This window comes from Erpetoichthys calabaricus, chromosome 17 (assembly GCF_900747795.2).
Source record: "Erpetoichthys calabaricus chromosome 17, fErpCal1.3, whole genome shotgun sequence".
Classification (NCBI taxonomy): domain Eukaryota; kingdom Metazoa; phylum Chordata; class Cladistia; order Polypteriformes; family Polypteridae; genus Erpetoichthys; species Erpetoichthys calabaricus.
In genome coordinates, this window is record NC_041410.2 from 12,442,942 (window position 1) to 12,460,437 (window position 17,496).

At 43.7% G+C, this 17,496-nt stretch overlaps 1 protein-coding gene and 1 long non-coding RNA gene across 3 annotated transcripts in view; one reads left to right on the forward strand and one right to left on the reverse strand.

The window, feature by feature from the left end:
• LOC127526167 (uncharacterized) overlaps nt 1-17,496 on the reverse strand; it is a 368,097-nt gene that overhangs the window by 234,264 nt on the left and 116,337 nt on the right. The window lies entirely within an intron of this gene.
• The window catches only part of fbn1 (fibrillin 1), a 311,649-nt gene that overhangs the window by 167,108 nt on the left and 127,045 nt on the right, over nt 1-17,496 (forward strand). For both annotated transcript variants that reach the window (XM_051920648.1, XM_051920647.1), the window contains exons 18-25: nt 2,160-2,213; nt 4,175-4,300; nt 4,383-4,508; nt 8,584-8,703; nt 10,642-10,779; nt 12,636-12,686; nt 13,607-13,732; nt 17,057-17,281. In XM_051920648.1, coding sequence (XP_051776608.1) covers nt 2,160-2,213; nt 4,175-4,300; nt 4,383-4,508; nt 8,584-8,703; nt 10,642-10,779; nt 12,636-12,686; nt 13,607-13,732; nt 17,057-17,281 — 966 coding nt within the window. The remainder of the gene's footprint in view (nt 1-2,159; nt 2,214-4,174; nt 4,301-4,382; nt 4,509-8,583; nt 8,704-10,641; nt 10,780-12,635; nt 12,687-13,606; nt 13,733-17,056; nt 17,282-17,496) is intronic.

Genomic DNA, 17,496 nt, shown 5'->3' on the forward strand with positions numbered 1-17,496 from the left:
GACTTAAGGACATGACCTACTATGACAGACTCGGAGAATTAAACCTGTTTAGTGTCGAGCAGAGGAGACCGAGTGGGGACCTCATCAAGATCTTCAAAATCCTCAAAGCCGTTGATAAAGCAGATCCAGTAGAAAGTTAAAGGTGAAATAACATCTGTGGACATTAAGGGGAAGTGCAGTTAGAATTGAAGCAAAGATGAGTTGTGGGACACTGGAACAAACTACAGAGACATGGAGGTAAATCAGAAACCTTGGGAAAGATTAAGGAGAATCTGGATGAGATACTGGGGGACAGCTGGGCTATTAGCTAAACGAACGGACTTGATGGACTGAGTGGTCTCTCATTTACAAATTGTCAAATTTCTTGTGCCTGGTTTTTTGGGAAGTGCCACAAGGTCCTACAACGGATTGCTAACACTGCAGAAAAGATTATTGGGTCCTCTCAGCCCTCCATGGTAGACATCTTTGTAAAGCGTTGCATCTGCAAAGCCTACAGCATTGTGAAGGACCTCTGCCACCCACCCCGATGGTCTCTTTGTCCCATTTTCAGCTGGCAGAAGGTACTGTGACATCTGAATCAGTTCTACCAGGTTCTACAAGACCTTCTACCCCTTGACTGTCCAGACCCTGAACTCTGTGCTGCTCCCGCTGTCCCTCAGATCTGCTGCTAGTAAGGAGTTTACATGCAGGATGCTCGTTACGCTTGTCCTTACTGTTGTTTTTTTTAGTACCGTATATACTTGCATTTAAGTTCTCCCACATATAAGTCAGGGTTTGATTTTACCGTATAATTTCTGGTATTTTATAAGTCGAATCTGGAAAGCTCACACTATTGGTCCAAGAGATTACGATATGCTAACGCCCACCTGAGAGAGTGACCACGGAGCACACTGCCTTTTATTTCTATGTATTGTGCCTACATGACCACACGGTGATACCCAAACTATTCCGAAGCGACATTTGCACTGTTTTGTGTTTTTTGCATCTCACACCCTCATACACCTTTATCGTAAGAGCATCCCTTATCTACAATCAGAAGAAAATATGAAGCTGGTTTTAAATTAAATGTCATTGAAGTAGCGAAAGAAATTGGTAACTGCACTGCTGCAACAAAATTCGATGTGTCTGAGAAACTGATACAAGATTGGAGGAGGCAAGGAAATGTAAAAAATAAATAAATAAGTGTCGTATTTTTGAACGGGCATATAAGTCAGGGTCTGATTTTATGATCGATTTTTTGGGTTTCAAGACCCGACTTATACATGAGTATATACGGTAATTTTATTTAATGTAAGGAGACTGTGGAAGATTGTGGGTTCGCTTCCCAGTTCCTCCCTGTGTGGATAGCGCTTTGAGTACTGAGAAAAGCGCTATATAAATGTAATGAATTATTATTATTATTATTATTAATTTATGTATTACTGTCTATTCACTTACCTATTATTTATTTATCTGTTATAGTACAGTATTGTTCTTTACCTGTCTTGCAGCCGTCCTGTTTCTTTATGTGTGTGGTGCATTCTGGTCCTGTTACTTCATCCCACTGTATGCTGCAATGCGCTGTATGGATGTCATGACCATAAAGCTACTTAACTCAACTTGAAATGTAGAAATGAATTTCTCAGTTGTACTTTTCAAATTTGTAAGACCATCCCTGGTTCTGACTGGTGTAAAGATACAAAAACACCAAAAAATAAATTTTGGTGGGGTGGGGTGGGGTGGATCCACCCTATATATTGTCAGGATTGTTGTAAAAAGGGAAAATTGCTTGTTAGCGAGACGAGTAGTCTCTTTGGACCGAGTCGCACCAGTGACTGCTGTAACAGATGACTGGTGTGCTTATATAGCAGAGTGGAAGGAAGAAGCGGGTCGTCGGTGTGAGGAAGGGAAGTGACGTCACCCAGGGGCGTGGTCTGAAGCCAGAAGGGGGGAGTGGGACTGGTTTTACTTGTTCCTGCAAGGAAGTAGAAAAGGTGTAAGTGCAGATGACTAGCCCCATTTACGGACCTTTCTACATTAACCAGACCCTGCTGCTGTCCCCAGTGAGCACGTATGTGACACTGGTGACTGGTAGAATGAGGCCCGACTGTAATATTTACCATGCGTGTGCTGCTCACAGCTGATTTTCATATCCATGTTTTCTGTTTCTTTGTCATTAGGCGAATTCCTGGCTCTTTGTCCTCACGGAGCTGGCCGTTCATCTACTGGAGAAGGTAACGATCACAGTTTTTGCTTATCTAAACTCTGCTCATGGGTATTTTTTAATAAACTTTTAATAATAAAATTAGATAATAATTCAAGTTTGTGGGAGCATTATGGGTTTTGCGACTCACATTGGGATGGCCTCTTATCTTCGATGTGGGTTTACAAAAAGGGTGTCTACAGTGCACTTGACGGTCACCCGCCCTGGCGTCTCATTGTTGGGAGATCTTTGCTGGGTGGAAGCTCATTTGTGAATTGGGATGTGGCCGATGGGTGTTTTTCGTTTTCCTTCCCTGCATGGTCAGCTGGCTTCATCTCCAGAACATTCCAATTCCTTTCACTTCACCCCCTCCTGTGTCTTCCTTCAGACAAGTCTAATGATCGCACGCCCGCCACCTAACACTTGTCATGCTTGTCTAGGTGTCTACAGTCGCTGTCACGTCTGTCCGTCTCTCTAGCCGCGCAAAACGACTTGGCTCCCACTAGATGGATTTTGTTGATGTCTCGCACACTTGTTCTTCATGGATAGATGTCAGGAAAGTTCAGATTTCCTTGGGGTCAGTGAAATGTACTTACCAGTGTGCAAAAAAGTCCCACTGAACTTGTCCACCTTAGAACAGAAGGACATTCTGTGCAGCTTCAGTGACGGTTTACTGTCTCAGATTCACCCTGAGAGGGGTCACATTCATCTCGTATATGTTGGAAGGTTTCCTCCTTTAACTCGTCTGATAGCCACTCTGGAGGGCAGAGCTTTACAAGTTAGGGAAACAGCAGGAGAGTCGGAGAGTCGCATGCACAGTGGGAGCAGCGGCCATTTTACCAACATCCGTCACACCATTTCACTCGTCCCTGCTGCTTGAGGTCACATCGGGTAAATTACAAGGTGTAAGAAAACACAGGACAAGTCACAAAGAGTTGAGGACTCACTCCGTATATACTGAGTAATCAACTGAGACTGTTGGAGTCCCAAACTGGGACTGACTGAAAGGCAAAATGGCAGGCTTTTATAGCAGGGAGACAGGAAGTGGCATGAGGTCATCTCTGGGTGCCAGGAAGTGATGTCATCGAGAAGGGACTGAAGTGAGGTCAGGAATGGGCGGAAGGGACATGTTTAGGTGGTCTTTTCTTCGGAAGTTCTGTAGAAAGAGGAGAAGAGGCATTAATCCTCGGCGCCAACCCCTGGTCTTGCCCCCTTGGAACCCTTTGATGGCCTCCCAAGCGCACGTGTGTGACAGAAGGTAAACCAGAACATCAAGGCAATTTGAAAAATGATGCGGTAACCACAACGAACAGCATCTGATGCAATAAAACACGTTTTGCAATGGCTTCTGGGTAGTTCAACACTCTGCTCTGTTAGTCTAGTGTCCAATGTGGCATGGCACCAATGTTCAACCACGTGCCATACTGAGATTTGTTACGACCAATTCACCTTGAAGGCATACCACCTGTGCTTCACAACAGGTCTGAATGTTTGAATCAATGTCCGAATTGTGTGATTTGTAACTTTAAACTGTAGAGCAGAGGGGTACATCAAGGAGAAACAGCTCCTGGTCCCAAACATTAGGGTGGGCACTGCAGCCATTGAAGGAAAGCTGTTTCCATGTATCTGCTTATTGTCAGTCAATCAGTCAGTCAGCCATTATCCAACATGCTATATCCTAACACAGGGTCTGCTGGAGCCAATCCCAGCCAGCACAGGGCGCAAGGCAGGAACAAACCCTGGACAGGATGCCAGCCCACCGCAGGGCACACACACACCAAGCACAATTTAGGATCGCCAATGCACCTAACCTGCAAGTCTTTAGACTGTGGGAGGAAACCCACGCAGACACGGGGAGAACATGCAAACTCCATGCAGCGAGGACCCAGGAAGCAAACCCAGGTCTCCTTACTGCGAGGCAGCAGCGCTACCCACTGTGCCACCATGCCGCCCTCTGCTTATTATAATGTCTTTATTTTTTTCTTGTTATAGATATAAATGAGTGCCTCCTGGACCCTGACATCTGCCAATATGGAGTTTGTGAAAACTTAATTGGCTCCTACCGGTGCAAGTGCAACCCAGGATATGAAGTGGACTATACTGGAAAAACCTGCACTGGTACTTCATGAGCGCCTGGTCTGCGTCTCTCTCGTTATCGAAATGAGATTGTGCTCTAATGTCGTCTTTTCTTTTCCTTTAGATATCGACGAGTGTAGTTTGCGTAGTCAACTGTGTGACAATGGGCTCTGCAGAAACACGCCTGGAAGTTACAGTTGCTCCTGTCAGAAGGGCTACGTATTCAAACCAGAGACCGAAGTCTGCGAAGGTAAATGTTGTGAAAAACAGACAGGGTACGGGAGAGAGCGACACCTCCGTTTAGTTACGACTACTGCAACTGTGGCGTTAATGATGCGATACGAGGACAGGAGGTGGTCTCTAAGATGCCCTGATATCTTGTCACATACAGGAAAGAGATCTGAAAAAGCGCGACTGAAATGTGCCCCCCCACCTCTGGTGTATTTGATGCCCTCACAAATGAATGCAGAATTCCTTGCCAGCCCGCCTGTACTTCTGCTGTACGCCATTAGTCACATGCTGTACACATGGACCAAACCTGTGAACGCCTGCCATATACGACACCACCTATTGTTGTGTGTAACAATTCTTATTCATTTTTGGTGGGCTTCCCCTGTGCTGATTTTTATTAAAGTGTACATGTCTATCTATCTATTCTGAGATTTTAGAATTCAAGCATTTTATTTTGTCAGCAACACATTTTGAGAAAAGTAGGGCTGCCATTTTGTGAGTCCTGCTGTCAAGGTGTGGCTCACCCAGAGGGGGTGTGGTCACCGGGTCGTGACATCTGATGTCATCATTGTAATAGGTTAACCATCTGACGGCCATTTCTCATCCGAGTTTGCGGATAAACTCCTGTGTGTTTATGTGTGAATCCTTTAATTATAATAATAATAATAATAATAATAAATAATTCTTTCCATTTGTATAGCGCTTCAGTGAGTGGGGTAGACACTTCAAGCACCATTAATGTGTAGCACCCACCTGGATGATGCGACGGCAGCCATTTTTGTGCCAGTACACTCGCCACACATAAGCTGTTAGGTGGTCAAAGAGTGAGGGAAAAAGTAAATTAAAGATGGGGGGGGGGTGATTAGGGGGCCAGAATGATTAGGCCATGGTGGGCAATTTATCCAGGACACCAGGATGACCCCTAGGGACCGTTTATACTTCATGCTCAGAATGTGCACGCGCCTGCATCATGGCTGCCACCCGTTCTCAGCATTCATTTGATGCGTCCTCTGAGCAGGTCCTCAGAAATTAACGCGATGCGTGCGCGAGTTGCAGTACCAACAAAAAGTCGGGGGGGGCACAGTGTGCTAAAAGTTGGAATGTGACGTCAGAGTCTCTGTTTACTATCTATATGTGACAGAAAGCTGCTTTGTAGATCTTATAGGATCGATGTGCACACTTTGATGTTTGATGAATGGTCTGATGTGGTGAAGCAAAATGCCGACATACAGATGCATTCGTGGTGCTTTTATATTCAAGCGTCGCATATTCCTGATCATAATGACACGAGACATTTTAAAATTCTCACATACCGTCTTCTGTGCTGTCTTTTTTTCTAGGGCTTCCATCCGGTCCTGACAGCAGTGGATTGCCAGCTATAGATCGTCACATTGAGCGTATTAAATGTATAATATTCGGGTTCACGTGGTATTACAAACGGGCAGCTTATGACAGACATATCAAGCATGTGGGAGACTTGACCTACACCGTCTGCCATCTTTCGTCGCCACGCTGAAAGGATTTTAACTGGACAGAAGACATAATCTTCTGCCCGGCCTCGGACGGAAGACATAATCTTCCACACGGAAGCTTCAAACTGTTGGCCGTAGGTCCATTCTTATATTCTGGTCGCTCCATGTTCAGGCTCTTTTTCTCGATCCAAACAAGGACAGGAAAGGACTCAAAACCCACCTTTAAAAATACAGGAATAGCACAATGCCTACATACAGTTCTCATTCTCCCAACAAGGAAAGAGGATGGTATACTGACAAAAGACAGAAATATACTAGTCTGTCTTTAGGCTGACTATTCAATTGTCCAGTTGTCTTTGGCTCTCTAGTCCTGTGCTTGGCTTGGCAATTCTAAATGCTGTTGCTGTGCCCTTGTGCACCATATTTGGTCTGCCTGTATGAATGAGTCCGTAACAGTGGGCACAGAGAACAGTGACATTAAACTTAATAATAAAGCATATTATAACATGCAGTAAGGTGTCATCGGAATTTAATGGATGTTTCAGGCAATTCCCAACATAGCGAAGCCGAACCTGTTCTCACCGTGATGATATCTCGCACTGCCACCTGCTGGATTCCTCCAGATTTACGCAAAGTATGCACGCAAGTATAAACAGTAAAACGCAAACGTGGCAGGAGCGTCCACTACAGCATGCATCGCGTCGTGTGAAGTATAAATCTGGCCCTACTCTTTACTAAAGATGCCCTGGGATCTTTAATGACCACAGACAGTCAGGACCTTCAGTCTCATCAGAAGGACAGTGCCATTTTTACAGCACGGTGTCCCTGTCACTACGCTGGGGCACTGCGATCCACATTCAGTCCAACAGCAACAAGCAAACTGATGGAGCTCAAAGTGCTTTACAAGATAATCTATCCATCCATTATCCAACCCACTATATCCTAACTACAGGGTCACAGGGGTCTGCTGGAGCTAATCCCAGCCAACACAGGGCACAAGGCAGGAAACAAACTCCGGGCAGGGCGCCTGCCCACCGCAGGGCACACACATACACACACACCAAGCACACACAAGGGACAATTTAGGATCACCAATGCACCTCACCTGCATGTCTTTGGACTGTGGGAGGAAACCCATGCAGACACGGGGAGGACATGCAAACTCCACGCAGGGAGGACCTGGGTCTCCTTACTGCGAGGCAGCAGCGCTACCACTGCGCCACCGTGCCACCCCTTTACAAGATGAAAAATGAAAAATATAAAAATAAGATTAGGCAATAGTAAGTAACAAAGAATAAAGTAAAGTCCAATGGCCAGGAGGACAGAAAAAAAAAGAAAATTCCATAGGGCTGGAGAAAGAAACAAAATCTGCAGGGGGTTCTGAAGGCCACGAGACCACCCGACCCCCACTGGGCATTCTACCTAACATCAATGATCTCAATCAGTCCTTCTGGTTCACAGACTTCACATGTGGACTTCTGGCCTTCAATCGATCAATGTAGGGACAGAACGGTGCCCTGATCAGGTGGTGGTGGCACAGATTGGCATCACAGAAAACTGGAAAAAGAACAGCTGAGAAAGTAGGGGTTAGTATGGATTACAGAGCCATGATAGAAATGATAAATCAATGCATAAACAGAATATCAGAGTTATACTAAAATGAAGCTATGAGAAAGCCATGTTACAATAATGAGTTTTTTGCAGTTTTTTAAAGTGCTCCACCATATTAGCCTGGCAAATTTCTATTGGTCTGCTATTCCAAATTTTAGGTGCATAACAGCAGAAGGCCACCTCACCACTTCTTTTCAGTTTAGCTCTTGGAATTCTAAGCAGACCCTCAATGAAGATCTGAGGTTACGACTTGGAGTGCAAGGCGATGGAGCAGATGATTGAAAGCTTTATAAACCATGAGGAGTATTTCAAAGTCAATTCTAAATGGCACAGCTAACCAATGTAGTGACATCAGGGTAAGCGCCCCCTACTGGCCTCACCAACACCTCTTCCAGCGGCAACCCAAGCTTTTCCTTGCAACCCAAGTACTGGCTAGGCCTGAACACGCTTAGCTTCAGGTGGATGAGCTCTTCTGAAGTGCAGGTTGGATGGCCGCTGGCCTTTGTTGAAGGACTTCCTGGCTTGAGATCTCTGCTCTTGATATTTGGTAACTCAGATTGAGATTAGTGATTTGTCGCCGTATTGGATTGACTTTTGCTTATGGATTTGGCTCGCTCTCTCAGACTGGGTTTCACCTCCTGATCCATTTCACTAAAAATCCGTGAGGCATGAAATGTGACATTGCTGACGCCATAGAAGACAGAGTTTATCTTGGGGGCATCTCCTCACTTACTGTACGTGTATAATGAGCACTATGGAAATGTCTGCTACTGAGTTAGGGATGTTCCTTAAGCCTTCTTGTTGAAAGGACACGCTGGGGGAACTTCATCAGGCGTCCCAGTTATCTTCTGTTATTGGAGCCGCTTATGAACAAATGGCTTTGTGTGTCACTGTTTTCAATTACTTTATAGGACTTGCTGTCCTTTTCTTTTGGGCTATTGGCCCGCCATGGTAATGGAGAACAATCTCTTAGAAGTTGTGCAATAAGCCCCATTTCTGCTTCCTTCCTAGACATCAACGAGTGTGAGTCTAATCCCTGTGTCAATGCGGACTGTAAGAACACCCCTGGCTCGTTTTTTTGTGAATGTGCCCTGGGGAGCACGCTGGATGAATCCAAAACTGTTTGCGTTGGTAAGTATTGGTAAGACATCATCATTAATTTTGGCTCTCTGGGTATTCCTCCCGTTTTCCATTCTAAACGGGCACCGACCACAGACTGAGATGAACACCCAAAGAGACTAGGACTTGGTGATCCCCATTCAATAAATAAGAAGTTCCTTTTAGTAAAAAGTGTGTGGTTGTGCATAATCACCTTGAGCCAAATACTGCGGAGAAGATATGGGGCCAAAGTGACCACCTCCATCCGGCCATCTTCTTGATTATAGTGGGTGGCGTAGGGAAACGGGACATTTTGGAACTAGGGTTTGGTGACCCCTGGGTCTCGGCAGTTGATTGGGTCCAATGCCACCTTGTTTAGAACCCCTTGCCATTAGTTATAATGGAGCAGTGGAGTGGTGCGCAACGAGCATTCGCTGTGAGAGCCTTTTATAAGAGTGGTGACAGTGGGACTGCTGCACAGAGGCAATTTCAGCATCATTACCAGTTGGGATGTCGCGATCATGTCCCGTCTGCTCATGCGATTAACACACATGGGTGCATCATTTCAAAGAAACGGGTTCAGCCTTAAAAAAGAAGTCCCCAGGTGGAGCCACTTCTCATACTGCCCGACGATTGCATGGAAGGCACGTCATTCAACGCAATGGTGACATTCCATGGCCTCCGAGATCCCCAGATTTCTTTTTTCTGTGGGGACATCGTAAAAGCCAAGTGTACCGCACACGTCCCGCAACCATCGCTGAACTAAATGGGAGGACTGAAGAGGAAATCGCCGGCATTCCTCCTGACCTGTGACGTCCACACCAGGCTGTCAGAATGTGTGCGGAGAAATGAGCAACACCTTCATGATGTTTTCTTCAAAACATAAAATGAATATTGATTTCCATCATTAATTGCATATCCTGTGCAATACATTTCATCGTTAAATGTGTGCATTGAACGTCAGTTGAAAATTTTCTGTTTCCCTGTGCCACCCTGAGGATTGCATTGAAAGTAAAGCCACTTGGGTCAGAACTCAACACGATCCACAACATGGTACTCTTCAAAATAGTCTCCACCAGTGGCAATCCGTTTGCGCCACCTTTGAACCCACTTGTCAAATCCATTTTGGAAAATCTCGTTCGGGTAACCCCTTATGTCTTCGTCCATTTCTCTGCCCACCTTGAAGACTTTTGAAAGTCTGATGGTGTCGGATTTAGCTGCGAGGAGGACGTGGCACCACTGATCATCTCATTTGTACAAGAAGCTTTGATGTTGACCTAAGAAGTGGGGGTGGCGGGTATGGGGGGGAGGGGATGATACAGTGCATTGCTGCACCCACCACCCGATAAACCACCAGGATTGGGACCCCAGTGCATCCGTGTAACCCTAACCTATTTATTTATTTGTATGTGTAGTCGGGGGGGTCGGTGGGATTTATGTAAATAAGTTTGTATTTTTTAGGGTGTGTGTACCAGTGCAAATTGTCCCGTGTTGGCGCTCATCCTCCAGTAACCCTAACCACACTAGAAGAGTGTGAGGTTTGTGATGGTGGCTGGAGTGCCAATTCTGCCACTAGCCCCCAAGTTTTCCCTGTAAATTGGGGGGCCTCCTTGCAGAGCTGGGTGCAGATTAACGTCATACTCAGGACAGAGCGATTACAGGTAAAGGGCCTTGGGGTCATTCAATATGGTGGTGTAGCTGGATTGCACGCAGCTCTTTCTGTGGTCTTTTCTTATATATGACTTTTTTATTGTCCTGACATTAATGAGAATGCAAGATCGCCCCCTGTTGTTCAGTACATCTGTATATTGCTACCTTTTCATACTTCTAATGGAGTATAGTTATGGAGCTGAAACGTTCAAAATCAAGTGTTAGTTTCATGGAGAGCATTCTGTATAAAAGGTACCTCTGAAGCCATGAGTCGGTGCCCACTAAACATTGAAACTTTCGTATGTTTTCCTTTCATCTTAGAAACCAGCAAAGGGACCTGCTGGCTGAAGATCAGCAATGGCCGATGTGAGATTAACATCAACGGAGAGACGCTCAGGTCTCATTGCTGTTCCACTGTGGGGGCGGCCTGGGGAAGCCCTTGTACTCCGTGTGTACCAGGTGAGACTTTGGCAGTGCTCAGCACCCTCATTCTGTAGCGGAATTGTCCCAGTTGTGGTAATCCCAGTGCCCGCTGTACCCTTACCGTCCAGTTTGATACAACAGCAGTGAAACCCAGCATGGTCCTCCACGGCCGTAGCCCCACAAATTCAATGCCCGACATGTTGCACATTTGGAGATGCCCTTCTGCACCCCGCTGTTGTGAAGAGCTCTTATTTGAGTGGCTGTGGCCTTCTGTCAGCTTGAAGTGCTTAATGCCAATCTTTCTGAGATTTAACATTACTGTCACTGTTTATCGCCAAATTCTCTCATACATATTAAAGATTGTAATGTGTTAAACATTCACCACGAGGACTGGCACTGACACTCATACCAACCTCAAAATAGTTTAAATTGTCACTGTAATGTTTTGTCAAACAACAACTTAACCTCCCGACCAGGCCTGTGTGCTGCATATGTTGAGTTACGGCCACAAGATTTGCTGTTTGGAGGAGCAGGCTGTGTGTATTAACAAGCAGGTGAACCTAATAAAGAGGACATCGAGAAAATCTGCATATAGTAATAGCAATATACTGTATTACGCTATATATATATATATATATATATATATATATATATAGTGACTGGTGGACAGACTTCAAGGAGCCATGAAAATAGTTGTGGCACTAGCTGGTCTACCCAATTTAATTGCAGGCACCATGCCATGAACAGAAGCAACACAAAGTGCAAAGTGGTGCACTAGGCACAAGGAGTAAATAATCAAAGTACACACAATCAGCGGGATCTCCTTCTCCATTGCCTGCTGGGTCTGGAATGAGCCGCCATCCTCTGGGGCGGAGCCTGTTCAAGACTGAAGGCGGGGCCCTAAGCGTCTTCCTTGGGTTGCCTCTGACAACTGATGGGGGAAAAAGAAGACAGTGTGAACAACAGCGCCCCCTCTCATTCTGAGGTGGTACTGCTTACTTTGTTCAACAATTTATATATATATATATATATATATATATATATATATATATATATATATATATATATGTAGTACTAGGGTGTTGTACCGTGTTAGCCATTATGAATGTAGAGAAAAGCCAAGCAAAATGACCCCTTTTATTGGCTAACTAGAAAGATTACAATATGCAAGCTTTCGAGGCAACTCAGGCCCCTTACATCTTGCCTGAAGAAGGGGCCTGAGTTGCCCCGAAAGCTTGCATATTTTAATCTTTTTAGTTAGCCAATAAAAGGGGTCATTTTGCTTGGCTTTTCTCTCTCTCTCTCTCGCTCTCCTCTCTCTCTCTCTCTATATATATATATATATATATATTTATATATATATATATGCTTATATTAATATTTTGATTATGAGAGTCTGTGTCTGTTTCTCAGTAACGCTGCAGATCTGCTGACTGCATGTGCAATTTGAAATGCTACACTAATGCACCAGAGGGAAACTAAATGTTATAAAAATTAGGAGTGGTAAACACCCTGTGGATTAGTGCTCAGGCCCAACTTGCTAATACTGTTGTGTTACCTGACATCACTTCTTGATTGATGAGCAGGTAGCTATAGGAACCCCAATGGCTGCTGACTGTCTTTGCGACGCTCCCCTCCTGTCTTAAACTAGTATTACATAATCAATTAATTTAATTTACAGTGAGTCTAAAAATATAATTGAGAATCATATAGTATGTTGGACTTTACTACCAGAAGACCAGAGGTGAGTTCTGCCTGTCTGAGCCACAAATTAACTTTCTGGGTGTGTCTCATAAAACACCTCTGAGCTCCTGTGCATTTCATGAATCAGCTGAAGTGGGAAAGTTTAGGGTGAAAGTCACCGAAACGCAGTAACGTGTTGTTTATTTCAGACCAGTACTGCAGAAGAGGCTTTGCAAGAATCAAAGGAACAACATGCCAAGGTAGGACTTTCATTTGGCCTCCAGTGTCTGTCAGTCTGTCTGTCATTAATATAGTGCCTTTCATATCTATCTATCTATCTATCTATCTATCTATCTATCTATCTATCTATCTATCTATCTATCTATCTATCTATCTATCTATATAGTGCCTTTCACATCTATCTATCTATCTATCTATCTATCTATCTATCTATCTATCTATCTATCTATCTATCTATCTATCTATCTATCTATCTATCTATCTATCTATATAGTGCCTTTCACATCTATCTATCTATCTATCTATCTATCTATCTATCTATCTATCTATCTATCTATCTACTATCTATCTATATAGTGCCTTTCACATCTATCTATCTATCTATCTATCTATCTATCTATCTATCTATCTATCTATCTATCTATCTATCTATCTATCTATATAGTGCCTTTCACATCTATCTATCTATCTATCTATCTATCTATCTATCTATCTATCTATCTATCTATCTATCTATCTATCTATCTATCTATCTATATAGTGCCTTTCACATCTATCTATCTATCTATCTATCTATCTATCTATCTATCTATCTATCTATCTATCTATCTATCTATCTATCTATCTATCTATCTATATAGTGCCTTTCACATCTATCTATCTATCTATCTATCTATCTATCTATCTATCTATCTATCTATCTATCTATCTATCTATCTATCTATCTATCTATCTATCTATCTATCTATCTAATTCCTTTTCCTTTCTCGTTTCTCAATGGACACGACTTTCCATGAGCCTTTGGCGTCACCGAGCGCAGACTTTCTAGAGGGCGGCTGTACTGCCTGATAATACAACAAAGGCAGGAAGTCATTGAGAGCTGAACAATGGCGTCTGACTTGTTAAACAGGACATTTCTGATCTGCTTTTCTTTGGACAGATGTCAACGAATGTGAAGTATTTCCTGACATCTGCACCAACGGGCGATGTGAAAATACGGATGGCTCCTTCATTTGTAGATGTCTTCCTGGAATGACTCTGGATAGCACCGGGAGGGTCTGTATCGGTACGTATTTATGTAATCATCATGTAGATTTTTTGGTCTTACTGTTCAGTTTATTTTTTCTCTACATTAGTTGAACTCTACAGAGCAAACCACAAACACATGGCCGTGCTCAAGTTTGATTTGGAGCCTCCCTTTAAACTGATGATGGATTCCCACGCTGACCCCTGTCCACCACCAGAAGTGCCTGCAGTGGGCACATGAGTGACAGAACTGGCCTGCGGAGCAATGGAAGGAGGTGGCCTGGCCCAATGGGTCACATTTTCTTGTAGATTATGTGGACGACTGGCAGCGTGACTGTCATTGACCTGGAGAGGAGATGGCAGCAGGATGCATTCTAGGAATTAGGCAGGCCGGCGGAGGCAGCGTGATGCTCTTCATGATGTTCTGCTGGGCACCCTTGGGTTCTGGCATTCATGTGGATGTCACTTTTACAGGTACCGCTTTCATAAGTGGTTCACCCCTTCATGGCATTGGTGTTCCCCTCTTTCAGAATTGTAATGTGCTCTGCCACATTGGAGGAACCTGACCAAGAGTTCAAGGTGTTAACTTGGCTTCCCAGTTCCGCAGATCTCAATCCGGTCAAGCATCTGTGGGATCTGCTGGATAAACAAGTCCCATCCATGGAGGCCCCACCTTAGGACTTAAAAGACGTAAAGGACCTGCTGCTAATGTCGTGGTGCGGATACCACAGGACACTTTCAGAGGTTTAGTGGAGTCCATGCACGAGGGGGTCCCCCACCACATTAGGCAGGTGCTTTTTTTGATGTTGTGGTTGACGGGGGTCTATCCATCCTCTCATTGCCGCTGCAGCGACTGTTGTTTTGTACTCCAGGCTAGTGACAAACTCGACCTCCAGCTAATGCGCAGCCCATATGAGAACAATTAAAGCTTAGGCAATCGAGGGTGCCGCTCATGACTGGAAACAGGATGTCGTGATTACTGTGTTGAGAAATGGCCCCGGTGGCTCGTGTGAAGTGGCACGCAGTGCACACTGATCAGCCCTAACATTTCATCAAAGGGAATTCTGCACCACAAGGCAGCAACCCTGCAAAGACGCCCCTCTTATTCACATGTTGTCATCTTGGCCCGGCCATAAAGGAGCTGGCAGGCGAATGGCATGCAACTCCTTTATTTATCGTCCATGTAGCAAACACAGGCAGGCAAACGCTAACATGGGGGCACCATGCCGAGAAGCTGACGGGGTCCCATAGCCAGATGGCCTCAGTGCCATCGATGGAGTTTTTAATTAGATGACATTTGTGGGAACTCGTCACTGTGTTAGGAGCATGTCCGCCACAAAACAGTTTCACAATCGTGTGGGAAGTGAGAAAAAAGGAATGTTGTTCTCTACACTTCTGGCTTGGCTTTGCTTGTTATGTCCGCCTTTTTCTTTTATTAAGTCAGTCTGTGGTCAGTCAGCTTGAGCGAAAGTCTGTCACAGGGAAAACACACACCAGTTCAGGGTCAACGCTATATAAATAAAATGTATTATTATTATTATTATTATTATTAACAGTCAACCAGATCTTGCATGTCTTCAGGAAAAGCAGAAGATCTGCAAAGAAGCACATGAAGACCACACAGAAGGTGGATTTGAACTTTGGACTCTGTCCTACCAAAGCATCTCTGTCACTTTTATTAGATTTCTGAATTGTTCACCACAACAAGCATTTTGAATTTGGTGATTATTAACTGCAAGTAATCCACCTTAATAAAAGAAGAAGAAGAAGACATTATATAGGGATTTTCATAACACTCAAATGGGGGTCGGGGGGGGGCATTTCACTTCGATTTCAACCTGTCTGACATGAATGTCACAGCAAGTTTGCAAAACAAAAGATAAGTGTCTGTGTGTCCATCTGGTTGTTGTCTCTGTCATTACAAAATATGGAATCACAAACATTTTTTTGCAAAAAATACATTGCATTTGTCATTCCAACAGATGGCATATCACAAATATTAACACTATTTTTATGAATCTCATACCAAATGTCATATAACAGAGATATATGCATTGCATTTGTCATTCCAACAGATGGTACATCACAAATAGTAACACTGCTTTTATGAATCTCATACCAAATGACATATAACAGAGACCTATGCATTGCATTAGTCATTTCAACAGATGACTTATTGCAAACATTTGTAGGAATAAAATGCATCACATTTGTCATTCCAACAGATGACACAGCACAAGAATTAACACTGCTTTCACAAATCCATTACCAAACGGCATATAACACAAATATCTGCTTTGCATTTATCATTCCAACAGATGGTGCATCACATATATTTGTAGTAATAAAATGCCTTGCATTTTTCATTTCAACAGATAGCACATCACAGCCATTAACACTGCATTTACGATTCCCATACCAAATGGCATATAACAGAGACATGTGTATTGCATTTGCCATTTCAACAGATGGTACATCACAAATATTTGTAATTATAAAATGCATTAAGTTTGTTATTCTAACTGATGGCGCATTACAGACATTAACACTGCTTTTACAAATCCCATACCAAATGGCATAACAGAGACATATACATTGCATTTTTCATTCCAACAGATGGTACATCACAAACATTAGCAGTGCCTTTACAAATCCCATACCAAATGGCATAACAGAGACATATACATTGCATTTATCATTCCAACAGATGGTACATCACAAATATTAGCAGTGCTTTTACAAATCCCATACCAAATGGCATAACAGAGACATATACATTGCATTTTTCATTCCAACAGATGGTACATCACAAACATTAGCAGTGCTTTTTACAAATCCCATACCAAATGGCCAACAGGGACATATATATTGCATTTTTCATTCCAACAGATGGTACATCACAAACCTTAGAAGTGCTTTTACGATTCCCATACCAAATGGCACATAACAGAGACAAATGCATTGTCATCCTAACAAAAACATCTGTAGTAGTGCATTTTATTACTACAAATCTTTGTAATGCACCACATGTTGGAATGGCAGATGCAATTCATTTTATGAATACATACATTACAAAATACATTTCAATAGATGGTGCACTGCAAATGTCTACATTGATTCCTTAGCTTTCAGCCCAAATTTCTGCCAGATTTCCTATGTACTCCCATTTCATTTTCACTGCCTAACATTCTTTCTGCTTCTCTGAACTGCATGAATTGAACACTTTGTGTGTTACATATGTGGCCATACATGTTAAAACTCCAATGCAGGCTCAGGATGTGTTGACCAGATGGCCAGCTGACTATTTTATGTTCATAAATGTACACAACACTTTACATACCCCACTTTGTATTCTTTGTTTCAGATACACGCAAGGAAGTGTGTTACTTCAAGCACGAAGACGAACGCTGCTCCTCTCCAATACCTGGCAAGCTTCTGCTGAGCTCGTGCTGCTGCTCAGTGGGCGCCGCTTGGGGTCCGGAGTGCGATGAATGTCCAGAGAAAGGCAGTCCAGAGTACTTGGAGCTCTGCCCTCGGGGTCCCGGCTTTTCTACGAAGGATGACTTTGGTGGGAAGCCAGTTCTGAAAGGTAAGACCCCTTTTAAAGGGTTAGGAATGAAATGTGAAAATGACCGACGTTGAGGTGTAGCACTCACCTGGGTGATGTGATGTGTAAGAGAAACAAGAGAACAACGATGAAGACCCTGGGACATTAGCCAAGTCAGGTCAGGTCAGATAAGGTTGGGGAGCATGCAATTGCCCCATCCACAACACAATGAAATAGCTCGGGAACCTGGTAAGAAA